General features: G+C 38.7%; 1 protein-coding gene across 1 annotated transcript in view; it reads right to left on the bottom strand.

Moving 5' to 3' along the window:
- Nucleotides 1-330: 330 nt before the first annotated feature.
- Nucleotides 331-25,269, bottom strand: part of BANK1 (B cell scaffold protein with ankyrin repeats 1) — a 134,635-nt gene continuing 109,696 nt past the window's right edge. Inside the window, exons 9-16 of the mRNA XM_058804077.1 lie at nucleotides 24,750-24,846; nucleotides 22,957-23,247; nucleotides 19,887-20,174; nucleotides 10,249-10,317; nucleotides 8,989-9,173; nucleotides 7,324-7,387; nucleotides 2,790-2,839; nucleotides 331-882 (exon numbers count right to left, since the gene is read on the bottom strand). Of these exons, the coding sequence (XP_058660060.1) occupies nucleotides 2,829-2,839; nucleotides 7,324-7,387; nucleotides 8,989-9,173; nucleotides 10,249-10,317; nucleotides 19,887-20,174; nucleotides 22,957-23,247; nucleotides 24,750-24,846 (1,005 nt within the window). The 3' untranslated portion in view covers nucleotides 331-882; nucleotides 2,790-2,828. The remainder of the gene's footprint in view (nucleotides 883-2,789; nucleotides 2,840-7,323; nucleotides 7,388-8,988; nucleotides 9,174-10,248; nucleotides 10,318-19,886; nucleotides 20,175-22,956; nucleotides 23,248-24,749; nucleotides 24,847-25,269) is intronic.

Here is a 25,269-nt window from a genome sequence, read left to right as displayed (position 1 = left end):
AACATGTAGTTCAGGAGGAAAACGTATTTATATTAAGGAGACTTTTTTTCTTGTTTTTGTGCATGAAATAGGGCAAGTCATCTTGCACACTCTTGTATCATCACATGCTCACATAAATTTTGTAGAATAATACTATGGGAATGCAGACCATTATACCCATTAACCAGATTTATTCCTTTACTGTTGCTGTGTTAATGCAGTAGAAAATAATTTGGTTTTGTTCTGGGTACAATTTAGTCAACTTACTAAACAAAACACAATTTCCTTGTAAACCAAATTCTTGAAATCACTTTAATGCATTACTAGGTAATTAGTACTGGTTTACACAGTTTGGCTTAAGAAATTAGCTTTAATGTGAGTACAATTATTTAAACTGATGATGAAATACCCTTATTCCTTGGAAAGACAAATTTTTATACAGAGTTAATATAAAAATTTTTCAACAAAAAGCAAAAGCTAAATTTTATTTACTTTCACTTAATAATCTTATGGCCTTTCACAATCTCCCTCTTTTGTGGATAAAATCTACTTTTAAACAACTTATCAAGCACAATGGAAAAACTGGAATGAGTTCAAAAATTATTAACCAAAGCATGTAATACATCTTTATATAAATTGTCAGCTGTCATCTTGGAAAAAAAAATAAAAGCACAGAAAAAGGTGTAAAATTCAGTGATGACTTTACAAGAAACCTTATTAATTTCCTTTAGTGATACTGGTCTTCTTCCAGAGCTGGCCCTGGCAAGAGGATCCAAGGAAGTGCAGCAATGATCCCATGGAGGTGTCACAGTAGGATGGAGCCTGAGGCTGTCAGGGCACAGCTGGAACATGTGTGGGATGCCAAGCAGAGGAAACTGGTGTGCAGCTGGCTGGAGAGTCACACTGCAGGTAATGATGAAAAATGCCTGTTACTCAATTGGTCAGGTTGGTTTGGAACAAGATCAAACTGTATTTGTTGAAATGAGTATGAGAGAATCAAAACCATTCTGTTCCTTCAGGTCCCCCAGCTGAATATCAATTTCCTTATCCTCCTCCCACCTTATGTAAGGAAAACATGATTCTTAGCTAAGTTAGCTAAGAAATTTGCACTGGAGTTGAAAACTCAACTGTCTGGAGAGTTAAAACATGAGCAACAGAAAGGTAGGTCTTGAAGGTGTATCTGCTATTTTTTGTAACAGTCAAACACTCAAGAATCTCCCTGAAATTAGTCTTTAAAAAAGAAGTGGTTTCTTTCAACCAATCTGAAGACAGAACACAGCAAGAAAACTATGGAGAGGCCATAGTTTGCAGAGGAGGAGGACCTTGCAGTTTGATGTGGATAATTCACAAACAGAATTTATTGAATGTTCTGGATAAATTGTATTTGCAAGTTCTCCCACATCTACTTCATCATTATTTTCTCAAAGTGACAGAAATCACCTACTCTCATCCCATGGGTAATTTCCCCTCTCCCCTTGCATGATTCATCTCACTTCAGCAATCTGGAATTTATAAGCATCTCTGATATTACCCAGGTTTTTGTAATAGTTTTCTCCAGCCTCAGAGCCTGTAAAATCCAAACCTTTTTTACTCATTAAGTTCGGTGACTTTATCTCCACTCAAGGAAACAGCTCCTTTCAGAATGCCCATGTAGGAGTTAAGCTGCTTCCTGAAGAAGGAGCAATAGCTTTTCATTTTCAGCTCAGGTCATAAGATTATTATTTTTTTTTGTTCTTATGAGAACTTTTGAAGAGGGGGAATGTGAAGAAGTGATTCAGAGGACAAGCAGCAGCAGAGGAGGTAGCTATTGTTTTATGGTGTGGACACAGCACTCCAGTGAGCAGTTGGCTCCAGAAATGAGACATGGACACACAGTTCTTGCAAGAAGCAACTTCCCTCTCCTTCACATGAGTGTAGGGTGGTAGAAGAGACCCCACTGAAGAGAATCCATGTTCCAATTCAAAAAAATAACAACAGTACCACACTGCACTCCTCTCACTTGGGAAAGGCAAACTGAATCACAGTAACTTAGCTAACAAAGCCTTTAAAATTACAGCTGTCTTCAGGAATAAATTGGATCAGTTTGCTACTGTGAACTAATATTACTTCATAGTATTAATAATATTACATAATAACAACAAAAATATTAATGCTATAACAATATTTTAATATAATAATAATATAATGAGATATAAATGGAAGCACATAGGTAGCAGATAGTAATAATTAAACCCCCCAACCATTACAGAGGTCATTAGATGCCCCAAACCCAAGAAACTCATTAGCACAACCATTGGAAAATTCTGCTGTTTATGGAGACAGTATCATCACCTCTAAGCTTCCCAGCATCGAAATGACATTGGTCTTGTGTTTAGCCTGAACACATTGTATCTATGGTTTTCAACTTTATTCAGTATGTTTGATAATGCTTGTGAAGTCAGGATGTAGGACTTGATTTTGAGACAGTTTTTAGGTGCATACCCTGCCTTAGTGGCAACAACTGGCAGGAAGTGTCTTCAGCTGCACCCACAGGTGAGCTCAGTGCCTCACTGCTTGTTAATCTGCCCTGCACTAAATAAGAATAGGTTGATAGCTGATAAAAAAGAAGCTCTAGTACAAACCAGACTGTGTGATGACAATGGTTTATCTTGTGAAATCAGAGCCTCTGTCTGAGATGTAGTTCCACCCTCCTGCTACACAAATGCACTCTGATGGAAAGTACCTCTACAAGTGTTTGTTTCCATGACAAAAACCATTTGTGTGTGTGTGTGTGTGCGTGTGTGTGTGTGCACCCATATACTTGCTCTTACCTTGGGTAATTAGGCATCTGTTCCTGGTCTGTGGGGCTCCTAGTTGTAGACTAAAAAGAAAAAGATGCAATCAGTAATCACTGAAATCAATAAGTTAGGCTTGTGCAAAATATATTCTGAAGTTGAATAATTCAGAAAACACATTCCTACACTTTTTATGTGCTTTACTGCAAACATGAAGACAGCAAATGTCCCTGGGAGCAGGGGAGCAAGAGACACTCACAGAAATAAGCAGTTGTCGTGTGGGAGAATGACATGAGATGGATTTTGTACAAATCTTACTCCCAACAGCAAGGCTGGTCTCTCCTGGTGACAATTAGGAGAGGTAAGAGATACATGGATATTCATTGTCTTGGAGAACTCCTGTCAGCAGTGGGACTGTGAGCTTGCATCATGAAGACCTGACTTGGTGACAAATAGGCAGGAAACTGAGTTTTTGTTATTTCTAGATTTAAACTTTGAGCATCATGTGAAGCTCAAGAAATTGGAAATAAGCCAGGCTAAAGATGTTCCTTCACCAGTCCAGTGGACAGTATTGTGAACTACCAACAAGTAAGTATTTTCGAGACTACATGTCTCGAAGTCCTGACTGAAATACTGTTGAAGCCGTGAAGGAAAAAGCAGCTTTTCTATGACTCCCTCACTGTCCAAACATACAAAAGCTTGTATGTGCTTCAGGATCCCATGTTATTTCAACTTTGCTAAGTTGATTAAAGAAGTTTTAGTGCCTGTGAATCCAAATGCCAAAATTAGGGTCTGTCTTTGTTCATCTTCCTGTTGACCTAGCAGAGAAAACAGAAATTGGTGGTTGGACTCAAAAATAAGGGGTGTTTTTCTAGTTTTCAGGGAACTCAGACACAACCTGCAAGCTGGAGAGGCATCAACTGATGAATAAGCAGTCTGTCAGCAACTTGGACTAAAAACAAGGCACTGATGAGGGCTGGGGAATGAAGCCAGACATTTTGGATAGCAAATGTAATCAATAACCTGCCAGTTTGTAGAATGTGTATAGTGCTCTTCTGGGTGTTTTTTGGATCAAGATGGGAAAGAGATTTGGTCTTTGGCAGCAAGTTGGGCATCTACAAATTTGGAAATCAAAATGTGGCAGATGAAATTCTGTGGAGGATGCCTTTATTGCAGTGGATTACCTGACTACTTACAGGACCTTGCAGGAGCTGGTCAGTATTAAAATGTCTACAGTAACAGCTAGTAAAGTTGCCCTTCTTGATAGGAAGGCCATTTCCAGTGTCTGTACCTACTGCTTTTAACAGTTCAGAAATAAATGCTTGCAGTTGAGTAGCCTGTGGAAAAAGCTTTGACCTCTCCACAGCAGACCACTTACCTTGACAGTCTTGCCAGGGAGGCCGAGACTGAACAGATGAAACAAAGACTGAATTGCTCATTTGTCCCACGGGTATATTTGTCATTGGAAGACTACTAAAACATGTAACTTTTTTCCAAGACCTACCTTCAATCATTATAGAAGTTGCTGGCATTAAAAAATAACAGTTGTAGCAACACCACCACCAGTAATAATAAATCAAGCAAATTAACATTTGCTTAATGCAGTATTTGTCTGCTCAAGTCCAGCTGAGTTATAGATTGTCCTCTGTGACCTCTGTCTTGCTCATTACCTAGCAATGAAGCAGGGACACCTAATACTCAGTTCTTGTTGCTATGCCAAGCCAGGAGATAGAACATCAGGCATTCCCAGTTTTGGTGAGGAACCTGGCACTTCCCTCCCTAACAAACAAGGTTCTACAGAGATTAGCTGTGAGGGGATAGCTAACTACAAACAACTCAAAGCATTTTATGTAGTTTCTGCAAGCTTGTGCATATTTTTAGGGGCTGGATGACTAAATCTGTGGGATGTGACACACAAGGTGCCATAATGTAACTGCAATAGTAGGCAGATTTTGAAATTCCATGTTCAGAAAGGGCTGAGATTCACATAGGTAATTCAAATGCCCAGTGCTGTAGGTAGGCATCACACAGGTTTTGAAATATTCCCATTGCTAGGAAGTAAGGATGTGGGATGCACATGAAAGCTGTGTTGTTTTTTTAAGACTTCATAGGAAACTTGTCTAGTAATCCTTGAATAAATATTGTCTCAGCTGCTGCCATTTGTTCTATTGGTGGGCATGCACAAACCCAAGACTCTCCAGCCTTACCTAAGCTTAAGGAGCCTTGCTCAAAGATAAAGTTTCCCATGGGCAATAGGCTCCTTCTGGTTCAGTACTTTGGTGGTACACCCTGAAAAATCTGGGCTACTCAGATTTAAAAGTGGAGCATTTGTCCACAAATCATCTATATATTTCCCTGAGTTTTAATTTAAGCTATTTGTTTTTGTTGGTTTTGGTCTGTGGGCTAACAACTTGAAAAAAAAAAGTTATTATCAATGTCTATGTGTCAGACAAGATATTTATTATACAGTATTGAGCTAAAGCATTGTTCCTGCCCTAGGCCTTATTTAGTTGTTCTTAAAACAGTGTTTTGTAGATATTTCACTCCAAGAGTGGCAGAACCTTTTGCTTTGCAGTTGATTTTTTTTTTTAGGCCATTATTCAGTCCTATACTAAATTGTTACAAAATGAGACATGAACTTTGAGATAGAATCAAATGTTATAATGGAAGACTGAAATGAGTGCCACTCTCATTAATAACTTCATTACAGTGGAAGCAAGATCAAACTTATCAAGAAAGTAAAAATTATATTCCATACTAATTTCTAGGAGATATTTTCCTTTCTCATTAAAATAAAATAAAATTCCTTTTCTAACAGACTTCAGATGTGATCTCTTTAAATCCTCAATCAAGACTTCAAAAACTGTCTATGAAAAAGACTATCCAAATCCTGATTTCAAACATGGAATCCAGAGAAGGAGGCACATGTTTTTAAAGGTAGAGCAGGGAGAGACTGTATCTATATGTAAAAACTAGCATTCTTAGAATAAATCTGAGGACAGCTGACATTCACACATACCACTTTACTAAATGACACGTGAAACAAAATGTCTCTCAAATGAATGCTCTCTAGTCTGCTTTCCTTAGAAACTTCAAAGAAAAAGAGAAGGCGACTGTCATTTTTGTTTCAGAGAATTTATGGACGTAGATATCCTCCCTCTGCAATCCTTGTTTACTCTTGCCACTGATATGCCTTCAGTTCTAGAGGAAGTCCTTTTTTTTTCAAGCATTGAAATATTTGATTTCTGTTGTTGGACACAGACCATAATGATTTTTATGCCTGTATTTCTGCAGTGCAAAGCTGCTGATTTATATGCATCCCAGGCTCTATGACAGTGTAAGAGAGGGCAGTGAGGTCAGGAGCAGAAGGGAATATAGTGATCATTATCTGAGTTACTGGATAATTTCACAAAATTAACAATTCTGGTGGTGATACTACATTTTTGCTGGTATGATTCAACAAGGAACTCTGGAGAAGCAGGACAGCTACAGAGGCAGAACTGCTGCGGTGGCCTTAAAATGAAACCCTACAGACAAATACTTCTCAAGAGTCACCCTGGTCTTCTCATGAGCTGCAGTGATCCCAAGCCCTCAGACTCTGAGCACCTTCTGAAGGCTTTTGCTCAGGACACTGCTTCCCTGCCAGCCACAGAGGATATTAAAGCTGAAATATCTGGATGGAAGAGCTGCTACTGGGCCAGCAGGAATTTCCCTTAATTAATTACAGTACCTCACAAGGTCACATAAATCCAACGCTAAGAGAATAATGAAAGCAGTACTTTTTCTCTTGCAGTAAGGAAATAATGCATTTAGGTCATACTTTTTAACAGAGATGTACAAATGGTACTAATTCCAATGTGAAAAACCCCCCCAATTCTCCTTTCAGCATATGTACTGAAGTTTACAGAAACCAAAGGCCTAAAACCAATACCCTCTAACAGATTCTTTTTGCAACAGCAAGAGAAAACCGCTTGCAGAAAAAGCTGATGTTTCATACTACTGTAGATGCTATTCAATCACAAAGAGTCATAGAATATTCTGAGTTGGAAGGCACCTACAATCATCATAAAGTCTGGCTCCTGGCCCTGCACAGGGCACCCCACAAAATCCCTTTTTTCTCCCAAAAGGGAAAAAGCATCTTAAATCACCTGTGGTACAGTTTTAAATAATGACCACAATACTCATAAAAACTGCTGTAGCAGTAGAAAGTTCATCAAGAATTTGCAAATTGATGGCTGATTTACAAATAAAATATTGAAGTCATCAAGCAAATTGTTCTAAAGAGGCCATCTACCCAAATTCTGATGATGCAGTAGGAAATAGGCTACAGAAAAGCTGAGCCACAGAGACTTGGTAAATTTTCTGCCCCATTAACTCACAGTGAGTTCATCTTTGGGATGAAATCTTGACACTGCTGAAGGCCTGATTATGCTAAAATAAATGTGATCAGATACAGAAGATGTTCATTACAAATTCAATGCCTGATCCAAAAGGGTTTGGATCAGACCTCTGCACTACACTTACAGTTCAAGGCTTCAGAGTCCTTAAAGGCAGAAAAAGCACAACTTACCATTGAGGTTTTCATTTTCTTGTCTGTTTCTGATAGTGGTGTCTCTCAGGTGATGAACTTTTTCCTGTAAGTAAAAAAACAAGCAAAAAACCTGCAGCAGAAATCAGTAATGGAAGTTTACTGTAGAAATAGTAAGACACTATAAAGAGCTGAATTCTTTAGCATTCTGAACACCAAGCATCTCTCTCCTGGAAAATAATTTTAAAAGATTGAAAAATGTTTTTGATGTTAATTTTAGCATTTTTACATAAGACTCTTGTGGAGTTATCCCTGCCAGCAGTAAGTTAAAATAATTCTGGCATTAGATTACAGAGCCTTGGGTGTTCTTTGCTGTTTGTTTGGGGTTGTTTTGGTTTTTTTGGAAAAGCAATTTTTCCTCAAAAATCCAAGTGAAGAACAAAAAATTGCAGTGACAGCATGAAGTCAGTTCATCATGTTTATAGAGGACTAAGAAGAAAGCACTTTTCTATGGAGCAAAACCAAAGAAAAGTCACACATGATATGCAGGGTAAAAACCACCACTACAAAGCAGCTTTTTTCCTGAAGCACTGAAAACTGAAGCACTGAAAAAAGGCCAAGCAAATCTTCCTTGAAATATGGATATCTTATAGTTCACCAAGGAAAAAAAAAGACATAACTTGGTGCTGCTATCATGGTACAGATTAGATATGATCTTCCTCCACAAGAAATGCCCCTGACTGAGAGCAACACCAGCAATTAATCTGCATGCTTGGCTGCAGATGGATTTGGAAGGTGGCATCCTAGTGCTGTGCTGCTGGTGCCCAGCTTGGGAAAGGGCCCCCAGACTGTTCCAGGCCCTTGCACTTTGGCTGTTAAGTGCTCCACTATGATGACAAAGCTCAGATTTTCAAGCAGATGCAAACACAAAGAGCACTCTCCTTGCTGGCAGCATCTGATAGCTCTTTCACTCTGAAAAGCAGCAGACTAGCTTTGCTTTTCCTCTTTCTACTAAATGACATAAAGGACAACAAGAAATTATTTTTGTTAGTGCATGACCTCCTGTAAAATGAGGGCATAACTTCTTCCTCCATGTGTCTTTTTAGAAGTAATTAACAAATCTCCTCTCCATGACTTGCAGCTTTGATGCAGTTCTTTCAGTGACTCAGTGTGTGGGTTTTTGTAAATCCTGTTATTGTGTGCACCTCAATTTACTCCATACATTCAATACAAAGGACCTGTAGAGCATTGCCAACAATTGTGGATTTCACTAAGTATATTCAACCCTTTCAGACAGGCATAAAGCCTGGTGTAAGTTAATATATTATAATTGCTAGAATAAATGTATGTTTGATATAGTCAGGTTTTGTTAGCTGACACTGCTCAGTAGCACATTTGGTTTGTTTGGTGACATAAGGTTTGTGGTTTCATGAAAGATGCACATCAGCCAACAGTTTAAAACCCAAGTCTTTGGAGAACAGCATATTTAACTCTGCACTTAAACCAAACTCAGAAAACCTCTCAAACAACAGTGGGAACGGGTATCTAGAAGATTCAGAACTATAACCAGCAAGCTTCTTGGGAGCTGATTTGCATAGAAATAATGATTATTGCTTTTGACCTGATATGCAGGAGCCAAAACACAAGAACTTGCTTTTAGAACATCCGAACAAGATTTCTATCAAGGGAAAAATTTCAAACTCATACCTGTTGAGTGGATGGTAGTCTCTGCTTTTTGTTCTGCCACTGTTTAAACCTGTCAAGGGCTTCATCCACAGAAATTGCCCCATTTTTCACCTGTTTCTGTAAGTGGATGAGTTCTTCCTGCTCAGAAGGGATCTTGTGTACCACAGTGCTGTAAGTTACTGTCTCAGTGTGACCTCTGTGTGCTTCTACAACAAAATGTACAAAGTGAGAAATGCAATAAATCAGTGAGGATTCTACCATTACTCTCTGGCAGCATGTTGGTTCATGAAATAATTTCCTTCTAGCACTACAGTTACATTACTGACATTTTAAAGGAAATGGTTGCTATATAAAATATCCACAGTACTTTTTATCCTTTCTTCTTCAACATCATACATTACATATCTCAAAAGTTGTGGATAAAATTTGGTCAGGAAGAATCTTGAAATTTCAAAAGATTGCCTTCCTCCAAGGAAGGAAATACATTATTAAATGCATTGCAGCAACAAGAAAACACTGCAGCCCAGAGTTCCTGCAGATTATGGTACAAACACAGCTGAAGGGAGATAGGCATTATCAGGTTCACAGCTTGCTCCAGGGAGGTGTAGCACTGCTTCTCCCCAGGATACTGATACTGGAATGGCTGATGCAGAACACGTGAGCAGCCAAGGAACAGGGGCTCTGAGCCCTCTGTGAGGCTTTTGCACCCGTTTCACTGCATGGGGAGTGGCCAGGATAAAAATTTAGTCTATCAATGGGATTTGGGTCAGTTTTCTGTTCCACCATGCAACACTATCTTCATTTCAAGCAAGGAAGGTGCCATTAAGGATTGTTCAAAGGGGTGTCACAATTGGAATTTATAGCAGCAACATTGTAATGTGCTACAACTCAAATAACAACTGGACTGCCACAAGTAATCAACTTTACATGCATCTTGGGGTACCCAGGAGAGAACTGTTGCTCTCCCCACTTTTGTCTTTCCATGGCTGGAATTACTGCACAGCTGAGCCCTCCTGTCCTTCCTTGTCTTGGCTTTAATCACAATCATGAAGGGAAACAGAAAAGTGTAAAGCAATTCTGACTCTACAAATCTTTCCTACAAGACTATAACTTTTAGTCTTCTTTCTTTAATCTGATCTCTTAATGCTGCAATACCATTAAGGATATAAATTGTAGGTGGCAAAACAGATGCTAAATCACCTAAAATCAAGTCACAACAAAACTCTGCTAGCTCCACTGAAAAACATCATGGCAGTTAAAGAGCTAAAATAAACTCTGTACCAGGGCTCCTGGCCTCGCAGTATGTCCTGCTGTTGTCACTGGTCACTCGACAGGCCTTTTGCTGGAACACTGCAACAAAATCAGGAACATAAGGAAGTTGAAAAATGGCAATAAAAACCATCTCATTCTCAATGAAGGAAGGAGACTCATAAAAGCAGGCTGGAATACATTTTTTTGTTCTAGTCTAAGAGTATTTTTCAACCCACTTGTTAGTCTAATGTTAATTACTTGAAAAATTGTTCTGTTGCACAGAATGGCAGGATTACTGATGTTACAGAAACCATTACAAGACACTTTGAAGAAAATTAAAAGGATTTATCACACTAGCATATTACGTGTCTAGAAGAAACAGCAGGATCTCAGAGTTCTGCAGATGGTACAGACACTTTAGCCTGTTCCTTATTTTATGGGGAAAACTAAGGCAGAAAAAGCCCCAATAGTACCAGGTGAGAATAGTGACACTGCTGAAAAAAAGGTGTGTGTATATTTGTGTGTACTTTATTCAAGCTTTAGAAACAGCAAAGCACAGCCCCTCTGTTAGAGCAGCCCATCATTCCCACTCCTGTGAGGTGCCCAGAGTGGATACACCCTGAAATGCAGCACTCCAACTTTTGCTGGCAGCATATGTAACACCCAGAAGGTGGGAATTGCTCAGTTTCTGACATAGCCTATGTGGCAGTTGCTTTCTCTCAAGCCTCAATTCTGATTTTTGCTAAACAAACTGACATTCTGGAACCTAGAATAATTCCTGCCAATTAAGTAATCCTCTGTCATCACCGCAATGCAGCAAATGTGCCAGTTCAATGGAGCAAATATTTTCCTGGGGACCAAGGCCCAGGCCAAGGGAGCTCTGCTGAAGCAGCAGAGCAGGCATGCTCTCACTTATGCCCCTAGCTCAGCCAAACACTGATAGATTTCAACTTTTAAAATATTTCTCTCTGTAATTATCAAAGAATCCTACTAAGTATGTTTGCAGTGTTTTCTTCTATACTTGAAATAATATTCTCCTTTTAAAGATGAAATTAAAGTAATGAGAGCACAGAGGTAATGCAGGCAGCCTGAATTTTACTGCATAAGGAGGAGAAGGGACATACTCAACAATGTGCCTGATTGGAAAGCACTTTAATTGATAGGCTTTGAAATTTCTGCTGAGTTTTGCAGTGTTGGAGTAATCAGAAATGGAATTACTCTTCCAGTGAAAAGTAAAATTGTTAAAACCACTTTATGTGCTGCATCTTGCTGAAATTATTTTAGTTGGCAGCAAGTCTTCAGTGTGGGTGAGGTCAGTGAAAACAAACGCCTGCTTCTGGAATGCCTGGAAAGGCAGGAACACTTCACTGTACAATTGCCATAAGTTTAGGGAGAACTCTGGCAATTCACCCTTTCATTCCCACACTCCAATTACTTATGAGCTACTTGAACACAGCAGGGAAATAAAAGATACAGGTAATCTTGCACACTGATACATTCCATTATTTTTTAAATGGAAGATAAAGTAAATATTCCTTCAGTAAAAAAATATTAATATAGCAATTTTTTAAGTGTCAGAATGTCACAGTCCTTCAAGTACGGATATATACTTTTTATTTTCTGGGCCTGTCTGACACAGATAATCTGATTAAAGTGTTTCAGTACTTCTATCACACTCACTGTGCACCCTTCAGTAACATCTGTATGATCAGAAGGAGAATCCTTTTGGATTTTTACTCATGTTATGACTGGCTAAAATACCAGTCAAAATATACTTATTAAATATCCTAACCCTATACATGCCATTTAATTTTTGTCTACAACAAACTTCTGTTGCAGTTTCTCAGAATTAAAGGAGGCTGAGGGAGCTAACAAGTAATTCCACTTCATTCCCTCTCCTCTCTTCAGCTGCTACATGATACAGATTAAGTTCTTTGCAAGCCCTAAATACATTTTTATGTCTCAGGCAGTAAGACCTCTCTTTAGGAATGTAATGTAACCTCAATATTCTTCCAGCAAAGCAAACTCAGAGAGAATGAAACTACTGCAATATTTTCTAATAGGACATGAAAGCAGAAAACGACATTTTAAAAGTGGGACAAAATACAAATTTTGTGGCAAATATGCAAAACTCTGGGAAAATCCCTAATGTAAGTCTTGGAAAGTGAGTGGGATCCAAGGAATTCTGAATTGCCTGTTTTATCTCAGACTAACTAAAGATGTTGTTTCAGGCTGTCTGCACATGCAGGTAAATAATGCTATGAGGCTTGAAATTTGGTTAATATTTTCATGGTCAGCACCACAAAAGGGTTAGAAAAATTTGAAATCCAAGTCTTTTGTGTAAAATTCTGAACTAAGAAGATTTTATAGTAACAAACTGCAAGAAACTGTGGTGAGTATAAAGGGTCTAGAAAAAGAGAATGAAAGTTTTTACAGTAGCTGCAGGTTGACAAAAGGGACAGGAATTTGATTTTCAGAATTAATTGAATTTCTAACACAAAGCTGTAATGTTAACGAGTCACAGATGCACTATGACATTTCAAAAATTGGTTAGTGACATAATTAGGAAACACAGGAAATCAAAACACAGGAAGAGTTAGATGAAGGGGGAGAAGAACTCATATCAGCTAAGAGGCAATGATCAACTAAGATATGGTTTCTAATTTATATTTTACTTTACTCACCTAAACTATGAGGGATGTTGCCTGATTTGTTGAATTGGCAACATTACCTCTAAAAATGAAACAAGAGTTTCCACTAAGCACTAGTGATTCAATCACAGCTAGACTGATGAACCTACCCTCTGAAAGAACATATGAGCTAATCATACCTTATACATACTTACTTGGCACTTTCAGTAGCACAAACACAAAGGAGAAAAGACAGTGATTAAAACAATCTATCAATAAATATCACTATTTTGAATTCAGCTTGCTTAGGAAATTCAAGATGCATTTATTCATCAGCTTCATTGAGCTGATGTTCCAAACAAAATTATCTATTACTGTTTTCTTTAGGAAACATTCAAAATTTAAATACAGGAAAACAAAATCTTTATATGAACACATGGCTAAGTGATAATTCAAATAATTAGTACACTAGGTTTGCACTTAGTAACACAACTCAGTTGCAAATTACAGTGGGTTTGCAAGCTGCCTTCTTGTTCTTTGTAGGTTTTTGCTTCATTCATTTTAGAATCATCATGTAATTAATTCATGATTAATGGAAGAATGGAGAAGGAGGAGTGAATTATTGTTCAGGATATTTTGCAGGGAGAGACTCCTGCCTTTGTCCATTCAATTATTTTCCACATTATTTAAATATTTTAAAATTTAAACTGTGTATGCATAGCACCTAGGCAAATAAAACCTCTAAGTTCTTTTTTTCTGGTAGGGATTGGATTGTAAATTAGATGTAGCACAGCAAGAGATGACAAATACACAGAGAATACTAAGGAAGGAATATAGTAGAATGATGCTTATTATTCAGGAGAGGAGAACTCTGCAGATGTTCTTTCACATCTTTTTAGATATATTTTCCTTTTGTCTGTTTTGTTTGCTAACACACCAAACATCACTCAGCATGAGGACTCAAGAGAGGTCACCAATGCAATGCTAACCAGTAAGTTTTGTAAGAGATGATTAATGACCACTCCCAAAATTTATACAAAATATTTCACATATTCAAAATGAAAACCAAAAATTCCAGTGACTCATAACATGAAATCAACTAAGGAAATGGGACCTTGTAAACAGACTTTTTTCTTTTCACAAGGCGAGGCAGCTGGGCATGGATTAAAAGCACAACATCATGAATGATGATGTGAATCTTATGAATCTGATCTAGGTAGGTCCAGGCATTGTGGAGAAGGGTTGGCTGTATAGTGCAAAGTAACAAAGGCTCAAGTTCCAGAAGCTGTCCTGTGAGGGCAGCACTGGTGTCTGGGTACACCTACACCATGACGAGGCAAAGGGAAAAATACTGAGCAGTTTTAAGAGCATCAGTGCAGGAAAACAAGTGACCACATCTACACTGATACAGGAGTTCTGAACAGGCCTAAATGGGCAGCCTGAAACTCAAGAGGTTTTTGAGAACACACAACAGCCATTTCATTAGAATAAAGACTAGGTGATGCCAAGTGCCCCTGCAGAAATACCAACCTGCTCCCTTACATTGCTGGGGCTTTTCAGTGACAGCATCACATCCACTCATCCTAATTCCCCAGGTTATTGCCAGCCTCTACCTTCCACAGTTGTTTAGTTGGCTGAGAATGAACCACTACATTTTTTCAGACCAAAAGCAAAATGATTTTAAAAGGAATTACAGTGTAATGATGATGTGAAAATCTTAATCCAAAAACAAACATATACTCACCAGCAATTCCCTTCACAATTTGCAGTGAGATTCTGAGTCTGACAAATATGAGCTCAAATCTGTTAAAATCTCAGCAACTTTAGTCACAGAGGGACCTCGGGAGACTCCACAGAGATGACTCCCCTACACTTAAGCAAGATCATAAAAATATTACCAGAACCCCCTCCTTACAGAAGAGGTAAAGAGTGAGTGAGTGAGTGAGTGAGTGAGTGAGTGAGTGAGTGAGTGAGGGCACCAGTTAGTTTAAGGAGCTGCTCAGAGGGTGGTGTCAATGTACTATGCACCCCAGTACCATACACAATGAAAACAGCCTTCACATCTCTGCTCTTGTCAGAATTTGAACTTAGTGCATCATGGAAGCTGGAAGGACTTTAGTGACATACTCAAGGAGTATTTGCTCCGGGTGTAAAACCTGAATATACTTCTTTAGTCCCATTTTTCTTGAGTAGAGAAAAGCAAAAAGGGAAGAACTAGAAATATGGTGTTTGGGACAGTTTGGTTTGCAGCCAGACAGCATCCCATAAATATTTTTTTCTCTCTGCACTGTATTCAGTACTTGTTTCAATCTACCAAAGTTCAGATAGCAAAAAATCTGACTGAATGAAGACAGTGGGTGAAGCTGGTATATCACTCCCAACTAGGACTGTAAAACCAGTCTAAGTGTCAGCCAAACAGTGCTTCCTAGTATTTAATTCATGGAAAAACACCCTTAAGTTAGGAATACATAATGAAATTCATCTGCAGTGCAGTACTTTACACTCACTGTAGGAGAGTACTACAAAATCCCTCTGTGGGACATATATGTTTTGCAATTTGCATGGCCTCTGAGGCTTCACTTTGGAAACCCCTGCTATAGAGCATTTAAACAATTGGCTTAATAAGAATTACTGACTCAGAATGAGATCACTGTATTTCCCAGTAATCAGCCTGATAAGTTTCCAAGACACTAACAGTTCTGTTCTGGATTTTATTTATTCACTTCAGTGGGTTTATGCTGTCTGTTCTGTAGGTGAGATATTCTTCTTCCCTAAAAATATCCACTGGATGCTACTTCTTCTGCATACCCTGTGATTTTGATGAGCAATGAGAATGTTATTCTCCACTGGAACAGTAACTAGAAAATATATTTTTCACTTCTAATTTTTAAACCTATGGTGAGGTCCCACAGACAGCTATCTTTGAATAGCAAAATGTTTTCAGTGCACAGAAGAGAAAATACATTCCTTCAGGGATTTGTGAGAAGTTTGCAAAGAAATAAAGGCTATAGCATAGGAAATTTATGCTGTTGTAGGGCAGGTATTCTTGCTGCAGAGAAACCCTTTCATACTAGTGGTCTGTGATGAGAGGTAAATTATTAAACCAGGACAGTAATGTAATCCTTAACCCTGAGGGATTCCTAGTAGGTCAGGCTTCAGAAATGGCAGGGACATTGCAGAAACTCATGCATCTCTCCTACAACTACACAGAGGACTTTGCTTTCCAGCTCACTCAAACTTGTATCAATAGGGAACATTAAAAATTGCACTCTAAACTGAAACCACAACACCTTCAGATGTTTATTTAACAGTTGTTTTGGCAGACAATTGAACAAAACACTGAAATAACCTTCAGAGGAATACTAAGCACCTAAGGAATGGTAAGGGAGCACAGTAAAAGTGCACACCATGTGGACAATGAGTTACTTGGCACCAATTTGCAGCTCCATTGGCTGATGAGCCTTTTACACACAAGATAAAATTCTTGCAGTGGACTAAATTAAAGAACAAATCTACTCTCTGTTAATAATGCAGTCTGTTTACCAGTGTTCAATACAGCAGTTGGAATGTTCATTAAAATTTGAAAGTATAATAAATGAAACTGAGTAAAAGCGATTAGAATATTTATATTTTAAATCTTTCAACTCCTCCATGTTTCCCAGAATTTATGTGTCAGCAAATTCAAGGTAGATGCTCAAACTGTGAATTGTGGTAGTTCAGTTGTGACAACTTTCATCACAGACGGTTTATTGCCTAGGTTTTGAAGTGTAGATCTTGCTCTGAAAGTGACTCTTGTCAAGTCCCATGTTTGCTTTCTATAGATCAACAGTTTCCCTATCCTGTTCTGCAGAACACCAAGTGGGGTAAACTACAGGGAGCAGGCTTTCTGCCCAGTGCAAACTTGATATTCCATGTATTTGAAAGCTGCTAATTACAAAGAAAGCTATTTGCTTGCTTTCTTCTTTGTTGCTATTCTCATGGAAGCACCACCACTTTAGCTTAAAGGAGACATCACTCTTTTGTGATGTCATGGCCTTCATTCAATGTGTGGTGAAAGCACTCATGGAAATTTAGCCATTTAATTTCTCCAGGTGGATATAAAAATAAATTTAAGAGTCACCTGCATGCAATCAAGGAGGCAAAAGGCATTTCTGCTATGCAATGCTTACTTCCCTCCACCAAATAAATGGGCTCATCTATGAGTACATAAAGTACAAGGAAAAAAATGCTCCTCTTGCATATCTGCATGGCACAATCACACCAGCCTCTGCCATCCTTGGGGCACGAAACTTTTCAGGAACTCCCAAAGTACATGGGCATCCATTTGTGAGCAAATGTGTAGCCTTAACACAGCCCCTCTCTGTGCATCATACTCCATTCTGTTTTTCCACAGGATCTGGGTCTTACTGAATGCACAGCTCTGAAGACCAACCAGAACTGTGCAGTGAAGACAATCTGCTTCTTACAGGGATATGAAATAATTTGTTTTAGAGATCAAAAGGTATTTAGCATATAGAAAGTGAATACAGAGGAGGGAAGGATGGCTCAGTTAAGTAACTAGAAGTTGCTCTGCAGGACAGTTCTTCTCTTTCCATCAAAGCCCTACCCAAAGCTCAGACAAGTCATTTAAGGCAGCAATCCAACTTATACTGTCTGATGTCAGAGTACTGACCAGACACACTGAGGATTTAATTTGAAGTTCTGAGAACTCAGTGGCCACTGAAATCAATGGTGTCTCTGCTTTTAATGAGTAAAGTGTTATGTAATTTTGTTCACCTCAAGAATCTTAGTTACTTCATACTGGGCATCCCAAAATTCAGCGGATGCAGAATCAAAGGGTTTGTAACAGGAGGGTCTGAAATAACACATGGGGCCTAGTATCAGGCATGAATTATATTTTAAACAAAATGTGAGTAAAAAACAATGAAAATTTTTTATGCTCACCCACTTTAAACTCTAGATGAAATGAAAGAAAATATCTGCATATGGCTACCTACTTATTGCTGTATTGAAATGTTCCTGGCAGGGAGAAAGGGGAAAACTACCTCAATTCTAACTTTTTGATTATTTGACTTTGCAATATCTGTGGTGCTCTTTTTAATATAATAGATGAAAACAAACCCCAAAACCACCATCAATTTATTTGCTGGATGAAAAATGTGTATATGCATAACTAGAGTATTTTACACTGTTAAAATTATAAAGGAAGGTCTGAAGACACATGCAGGTTTTAATGATGGACTGGAATGAAGTTTCCTGGTTCATACATATGAAACAATTTTTTTAAAATCAAATATAAACAGTCCTAAAATAATAAATTGGAAACTGGAATGTTGCTGGATTAGAGAGAGAATTTTTTAACCCATGTGGAGGAAAAACACTGCCAATCCAAGTAGCAAGAAAACAATCTTTCAGCTGAAGATATATCCCTTCTGTCTAAAATTTCACTATCTAACTCAGGAATTCCTGGACAAAAATGAGATATTCTAGGTCTGGAACCAGCAGGATAGGTAGGATAACAGACACCTGAGTGGGCAGCTGAAGCTTTCTTGAAGTGTTTCCATTTTTCCTCATGAATTGTGTAAGCAAATGGCTGATTACATAGAACTACTGGAAAACAATCTGTCTACCACTACATGCTCATGAAAGCTAAGGTAAAAAACCTGTGTGTGTGAACATATGAATATATGTATATACACACGGTGAACCACAGCCCCATCAGAGCAGCTCCTCTGATAGCATCTGCCTTAGCCAATAAACAAAGTAGAAGCACTCCAGTACAATGAAAGACAGTAAAAACAATTTCCCCAATAAAGCATTTCCACTAAGGGTTTCCAAGTTACAGGACTGTTTATAATGACAGTGGACCGAGATTTGAGACCGTGCTCTAGCAACCTCAGTAAAAACAGCCATTTCATGACTTGTGGAGCTGTAACAGGCTCCCTATGCCCATCCATTCCTGGATTACACTGTAATGATTCATACTTGTACCTCCTGAATATGCTGAAGAAAGAGAAACTTAATGATGAATGAATTAGCCCATGCATTCAGGCCCTAACCTGGAGTTACAGTCTGGAGGAAAACAGCTAGCTAGGAAGAATAAAAGAAACCACAACTAAGATAGGCATGAAAGAGGAGGTGCTATTCTGTATTTAGTAGGATGTCTTGGGCAGTATTAATTCTGTTCTAGTGTAAAACATGCACAGCATGAAGTTAGTAAGTAACATAATGGTGTCCTTTGACAGCCTATTTTTTTACCATCTATTCTTATGCATTGGCAGGCTTTTGTAGAAGAGGCTGGGGATGCAGGTAGGATGATTTTGGGACTTACAAAGAGATCTCTGCAGCATATCCACTGAATTCCTTTTGTTACTTTCAAATTTGGTTTCAGTCTGAATTGGATTACAAAGATATCTGAAATCCCTTCTGGTCTTGTATTTCCATTAAATAGCTCAAAAGAGTTTCCCAGTTTTCATAGAAGTGGTAAAAAGACATAATTTTTCCTTCAAGAAATACAGTGATCCTATCTAGAAACGCCCATTCCTAGCATCTCAAATTGGAGAAAAGGTATTTGAAAGGAAAAGGTATTTGAAAGAGGAATCCTCACACAGGCATTTATCTCAGAAAAGAGAATTCTTCTCATCAGAAGAAAAAAAAAAAATAAATCAAAGACAGAGATTTCAGCCTTAAGTAAAACCATTTTGATAAAGAAACTGGAAAGAAAGGCAATTCAAATAGCACATTCTACATTGCATTGCTGTAACATACACACTCACAGCTAGCCTAGCAATTCTTCATTTTCTATCATATTGTCATAATTTTTTAAAAGCTAAATAAAAAACTGTGATATTTACTCTGCTGCAAACTGAAAATTATTCAGAGATGTCAGCTCATTTGAAGGGTGAGAATAGGTTGACTGAAACAAGCAACATGTTGGTTTGAAGGCAGTCTTTTAGAAAATGCTACTGCTCAAAAAGAAGAGACCAAGAGAAGAGTCTACATTCCCCCAGAAAATATTTACATGGCAGCAGCACCAACCTTGTACAATGTAGGGAGTGTTCTCCTCCCTGACCAGCGAGCACACGGGCCGGGGCGCAGGGGCTGGCGGTCTGTTCATGATGAAGGATCTGCAGTGCCTCCTTTTCTCCTCCTCCTGCTCCTCCTGCCCCAGGATGAGGTCGTACACTCCTTCATCCTGTGCCACACAAGTGTAGGGGTGCTCCTCCTCGCTGTCCTCCTCATAGGAACCCTGGTCTTCTCCACAGCATGTGGTTGGGAGTCCATCACTCTGCTCTCTTTTACTCCTGTCCATCACAAAAGTCCTCTCTGAAAAAGGAAGGAATTGTATTGCATATACAGGATAAAGAGAGGAGATGATGACTTATTTTAAAGCTTCAGAGTTTCCTAAAGTAGTGCAGAGACCTCATTTCACTTCTACACTAAAGCATGCTCATTTTCAGAGCATTCTGATCATCTAACTCAGTAGAGAGGATGTCCCAAAGGAATAATTTCAACTTCAGGGCTTCTTCATGATTTCACACCTGATTATCAAATGTAGATGCATAGCTATTAGCCACAAAAAAAAGGGATTTATTTGCAGAAACACTGAGTGGCCAAGTTGCTCTCAAGAGAGTTACACCAACATGTAACTAACACGTAACTCATGGTTAAGCCAAGTAAGAGGTACCTGTGGCCCCTGGCATTCTGGAAAGTCAAGCTGTTTGTTACCTGTTGCAAAAATGACTTAAGAATTGAAACTTAATTTAGGAAATGTTGGATTTTGTGTTTCCTACCTCTTCCCACAGGGTTTTGAGGACTTTACAAATCTACTGTGGGCCAAGGTGAAAAAGAAATTGAAAAGTCCTCTACAATGTAGGTAAAATGTATGACCTCTTACAATCTATGCTAAGGCTACCAAACCCTCTCCCCTCCAAAAACTTCCGCGTCTCTCTGTATTCCCTATACTTCATATATTTCATAGTAGAACTACTCAGAACTTGCTTTGCTCTAGTTGCTGCCTTTTACAGCATTAAAAGGCATTGCTGGTTTCCCCCATATCTGGGTTTGTTTTGATTTGCCTTAAAACACTCACAAACTGCTGAGTTAGAAGCTGTCACTGAGGCTGGTGTTTCCATAAATGTTTATAACTTCCTTGGCATGATTACCCATCTTTCCTGCAAAAACAGTAGACCTGGAATCCCTGGACTTACTCGTGTTTCCGTCGTGCTATAATTTACTGCCTGCACATATGTGTATTTGCTAAATTTGGCTGTGGCCACTACTGGTGTTTTCAATCCTTTAGCTGCTATTTAAAGAATTACCTGTTTATTTGGTTCAGAGGGGCTAAACAACCTTTGTAAGTGGGATCTATTTGTTATGGGATGTATTAATAGTAGTATGTACCATTAACATGCATTCTGGTTAAGAGAAATGTTTTAAAACCACAAGTGGTGTTAATACATCTGCCGTGTATAATATGAGTACTATTTTATTTCCAGGTCACTATATAAGTTCTGTTTCTTTCTCTGTAGGACATTCTTTCTTTCAACTCCCACAGGGGGCACTCTCAGGCCACTGCCAAAACACAGACTTGAAGAGGGGTCTTGGAGGTACTGCACAGCAACTCCTAAAGCAAGCAGCTGGCTGAAAATATGTATAAGTAACTCATTACAGCTCCTCTTTGAAAGGAAACATCATCCTGATCTGGAGGAATTCTAATATCCCATTTTCCAGTGATGAAACCACAGCAAAACACAGAAAAATTCAGAGCCTGTTTTAAATGAACTAGTCCCACAGGAGCATTTTTAGATGAACTCTGCTTTACCAGCACAGGAGCTGGCACAGGACACCAGGAAACTTTCTCTTCTGGTACCCACATGCAGACAGAGAGCATTTGGCAGAGAGTGTAACATTACTGTGGTGATGTAGCCATATAAGAACTATTCCAAAACAGGCATTTATAACAAAGCTACACCAACAAATCCTGTGTGCCAAAACTGATCCCTCATTTATACACACATATAGATGCACTTTAATGTTAATTTTATGCTGCCCCTCTCTCCCATAGAATTGACTTACGACTTTCTACCTGTAGCTATACCTTTCCTGCACAGCAGAACACAGGATAAAACCCTACCTATAGCAAGCTATTTCTGCCTAATTATGTGAACATCAGAGTGCTTGGTGATGGTAATTTAAGACTCGAATAGGTTACACCACGTTTGAAAACATAGTTAACAGTAATAAGCTGTGGAGAAGCTGAAAAGCAATTTGTGTGCACACGTATCAGCAGTGTCTATAACAAATAAGAAGGGTTTTTTTCCCCCCCTATGCAACTATTTAAAACTGCTATTTAAGCTTGAATTACTTTGCATACTTGTTTTTTGCAATAAGAAAAATCGATGATCATCCCTTCAGAAACAGATGCAATAGAACTCTGAGTTTCTCATCACTTTAATCAAATGAGAACACAAAATTTTAGATTTTTATTCTGGGACAGATGTATTAAAAAAAGGAAAAAAGGAAAAGCATTTGTCAGAATTTCTGCCTTTCTTTTTAATCTGCAATATAACTTTTTACATCTATATAACTACAACATTGGCTCTAATGTAGTAAGATACTGTTACTTCTCTCTGCGTAGCCACTTTCTATTAATTCTATCTGTGATACTTCGAGCTGTATATTAAATATAATTAAATATTTGTATATAAATTCATAATAGCATTTAATGTTTTAAAATGGCAAATAATGAAGTCAACTTGACAAAAATACAGGCTTCATCTTTGTTTCAAGCCTCTCTTGCAAATCCAGTGCACCATGCACTATTTGGCAGTTCTTTGAGATGGGTGGAATGAGGGAAAGCTGAACCCAGGAGCCCATACCACAGCATTACCTGACAAACCTGGTCATGAGTATTTTGATACAGCAAAGATCCCTTGCAGATGCTTGTTTTGCAGAGATAGGGCCTCATATGCACAAGTTTGCCTCGTAGCACTAGGGCCATCCTGCCCAGCTACTTCCACAAGCAATTAAACCAATCTCTGCAGCAGTACATTGTCTGCCCCTGCATGTGTTTGTATCCAGGGTTATTTTCCTCCCAAGATCGTACCTTGTGATGAATTCTTCAGATTGTCCTGTCTTTGGATGCCAGGCAGATTTCGAGGGGGAGGAGGGGGTGGCCTCTTGCAGAAAAAGCAATCTCTCCTGCTCTCTTTGAGCTCATCCCTTACATTGACATACAAACTGCCAGGACTGTTGTGAGGGCTGTATGAATCCTCTTCTTCATCTTCATCTTCTGTCTCCTCTCTGCTGTCTTTTAGGTCATCCTTTTCCTCATCCACCTCAAATTCTTGTTGGCATCTCAATCCAGCTGCATATTGATCTCTTGAGTTCTGCTTGGCTTTTAATATTAAAGAAAGCATTATTTCATTTAAAAATTGCCATCTAGAAGCATTTCTTGTTTCAAAGATTCTTGCAGAAGCAACACAATGGCTAATAAAACTTTTATGAACTGATACAGCAGGAAAGCTGTCAAATTCATACCATCAGTGAAGAGCTTTTTAAATATTTACTAAATCAACAGTGGAAGTTTTCGCTGTATCTTGCTACTCTGATACAAACGATCTTCGTGTGTGCAATGTTAAACTTTTCTAGAGTTGCTGTCAGAAGGAAATCACACACCTTTTCCCTGCCTCCAGAATTTCTATTACCTGACTTTCAAAGCAGCACAGTGCAACACTTTGCAAAATAAAGCTGTAACTCACATGTCTGTGTTACTGCTTTTTGTACAGTGGGATTTGGGTGCTGATTTGAATATCTCTAAACTGAAATAGACATGGTCCATGGGAGACATGACTGCAGACTTATGGAAATAGAGCTCTTCTGTCTCTAGTCTCTTGGTCCACAGACCAAGAACAAAGTGGAGGGACATTAACATGTACATTTTAATCACTATTACAGCATCAAAATTTTAGTAGTCAACCTCACTAATGTAACAGAGTAAACGGCACAATCTGTCAGCAGACCTTACTGAGCCCTTGAGGTAGGTTTCCATCTTGAGTTATCCTTTGGTGAAGCCTGCCTTTCACCACTGATTCAAATGGGAGGTTAGGGCATTTACCTGGCTAACGTGGTACAATTAATGCTCTTTCTCCAGGTGTTCACCCTGAGGTGTTCCCATATACAATGGACAGAGACAGTGAAAATTTTATCAGAGCAAACCTTTTTTTTCACAGTGTCTATCATCTACCTCTATGTGCTAAAGCAACCAGTTTGAACTTAGCAACTAAGAAACATCCTTTTCATATGTATGAGACAGTTGAAAAAATAAAATTGTCAACAAGATTAAAAGAGGATTAAATTTAGTCTCCTAGATCCATGATACTGTAAGATATATGCAAAAATATATGCCATTGGTAAATGCAAACAAGCAACTTTGCAGTTTTCAAGGAGAATGCATATGACCACACAGATCATCAACAGGCTTGTCACCAATCTATGCTTGGAAGTAGGAACATCAAGCTGCAAATGTCAACTATCTGTGCCTCCACACAGGACTCAACTGCACCTGTAGGCAAGTGCCTACAGGTTCTTCTCTGAGAGCTTGGAGAATTCAGCAGTTTTCTAAATTCAGAGTGGAGACCACAAATTTACAGAGTCTAAAAGGAGGGGTGGTTGCACTGAGGTCTCTCTTACTGAGCAAGAACTTTATTATCCCAACTGAATCCCTCAGCTGCCTTTTCCTTTTAGGACATCTGCTCTCCCTGGAAGTTGCAGTAACATGTGGAAATTGAAAGTGTCAGAGGAACTTGCCCTCTCTGCCCAGGAATTCATTCATTTGATGCATGACATGATAGATTAATTTGAACAGTACCAACAAAGCTGTCTAACAACACGACTTACCCATGCCTGGTGGAGCTTCTGAGCCTAACATAAGCTCATAAGTGTCACTGTCTTCCTCTTCCTCCTTGCAATTAGTGAAATCACTTGCTGCATTGTTCTAGAAAGAAAAACAAAGGAGAATATTTGTTTTAGTAGCATCATCTCCTGCCCTCACATTTTGCCATTGATATAATATACAATGTTCTGCTAGGAGGAAAGTGAAGACAGAAACATAATGCATTTGCAGTTATGTAGGGATCTACACACTGCAGGCAAAAGGACATCCCTGTGTATCTCTGGATACAGTGAAAGAACACCATGTTCTGACACAAAACACCAAGTTTGCACAGCAAGGATTTAAGCTCACTGGCCTTTTCCTCTCCCTAGCACTTTGCTGGGCTGTCCAGACAGTTCCCAACTCTACTCCCAGCTGTGAAGCACATAAAGATTAAGAGAAAGATTAGCAACAGAAAAACATGAAGTCCATAGGGCATGACTGAAGAGCTCAAGGGTGCAAGAAATCTCTGGGGAGCTCATTACA

This window comes from Ammospiza caudacuta, chromosome 4 (assembly GCF_027887145.1).
Source record: "Ammospiza caudacuta isolate bAmmCau1 chromosome 4, bAmmCau1.pri, whole genome shotgun sequence".
Lineage (NCBI taxonomy): Eukaryota > Metazoa > Chordata > Aves > Passeriformes > Passerellidae > Ammospiza > Ammospiza caudacuta.
This window is presented reverse-complemented; position numbering and strand designations above follow the sequence as displayed.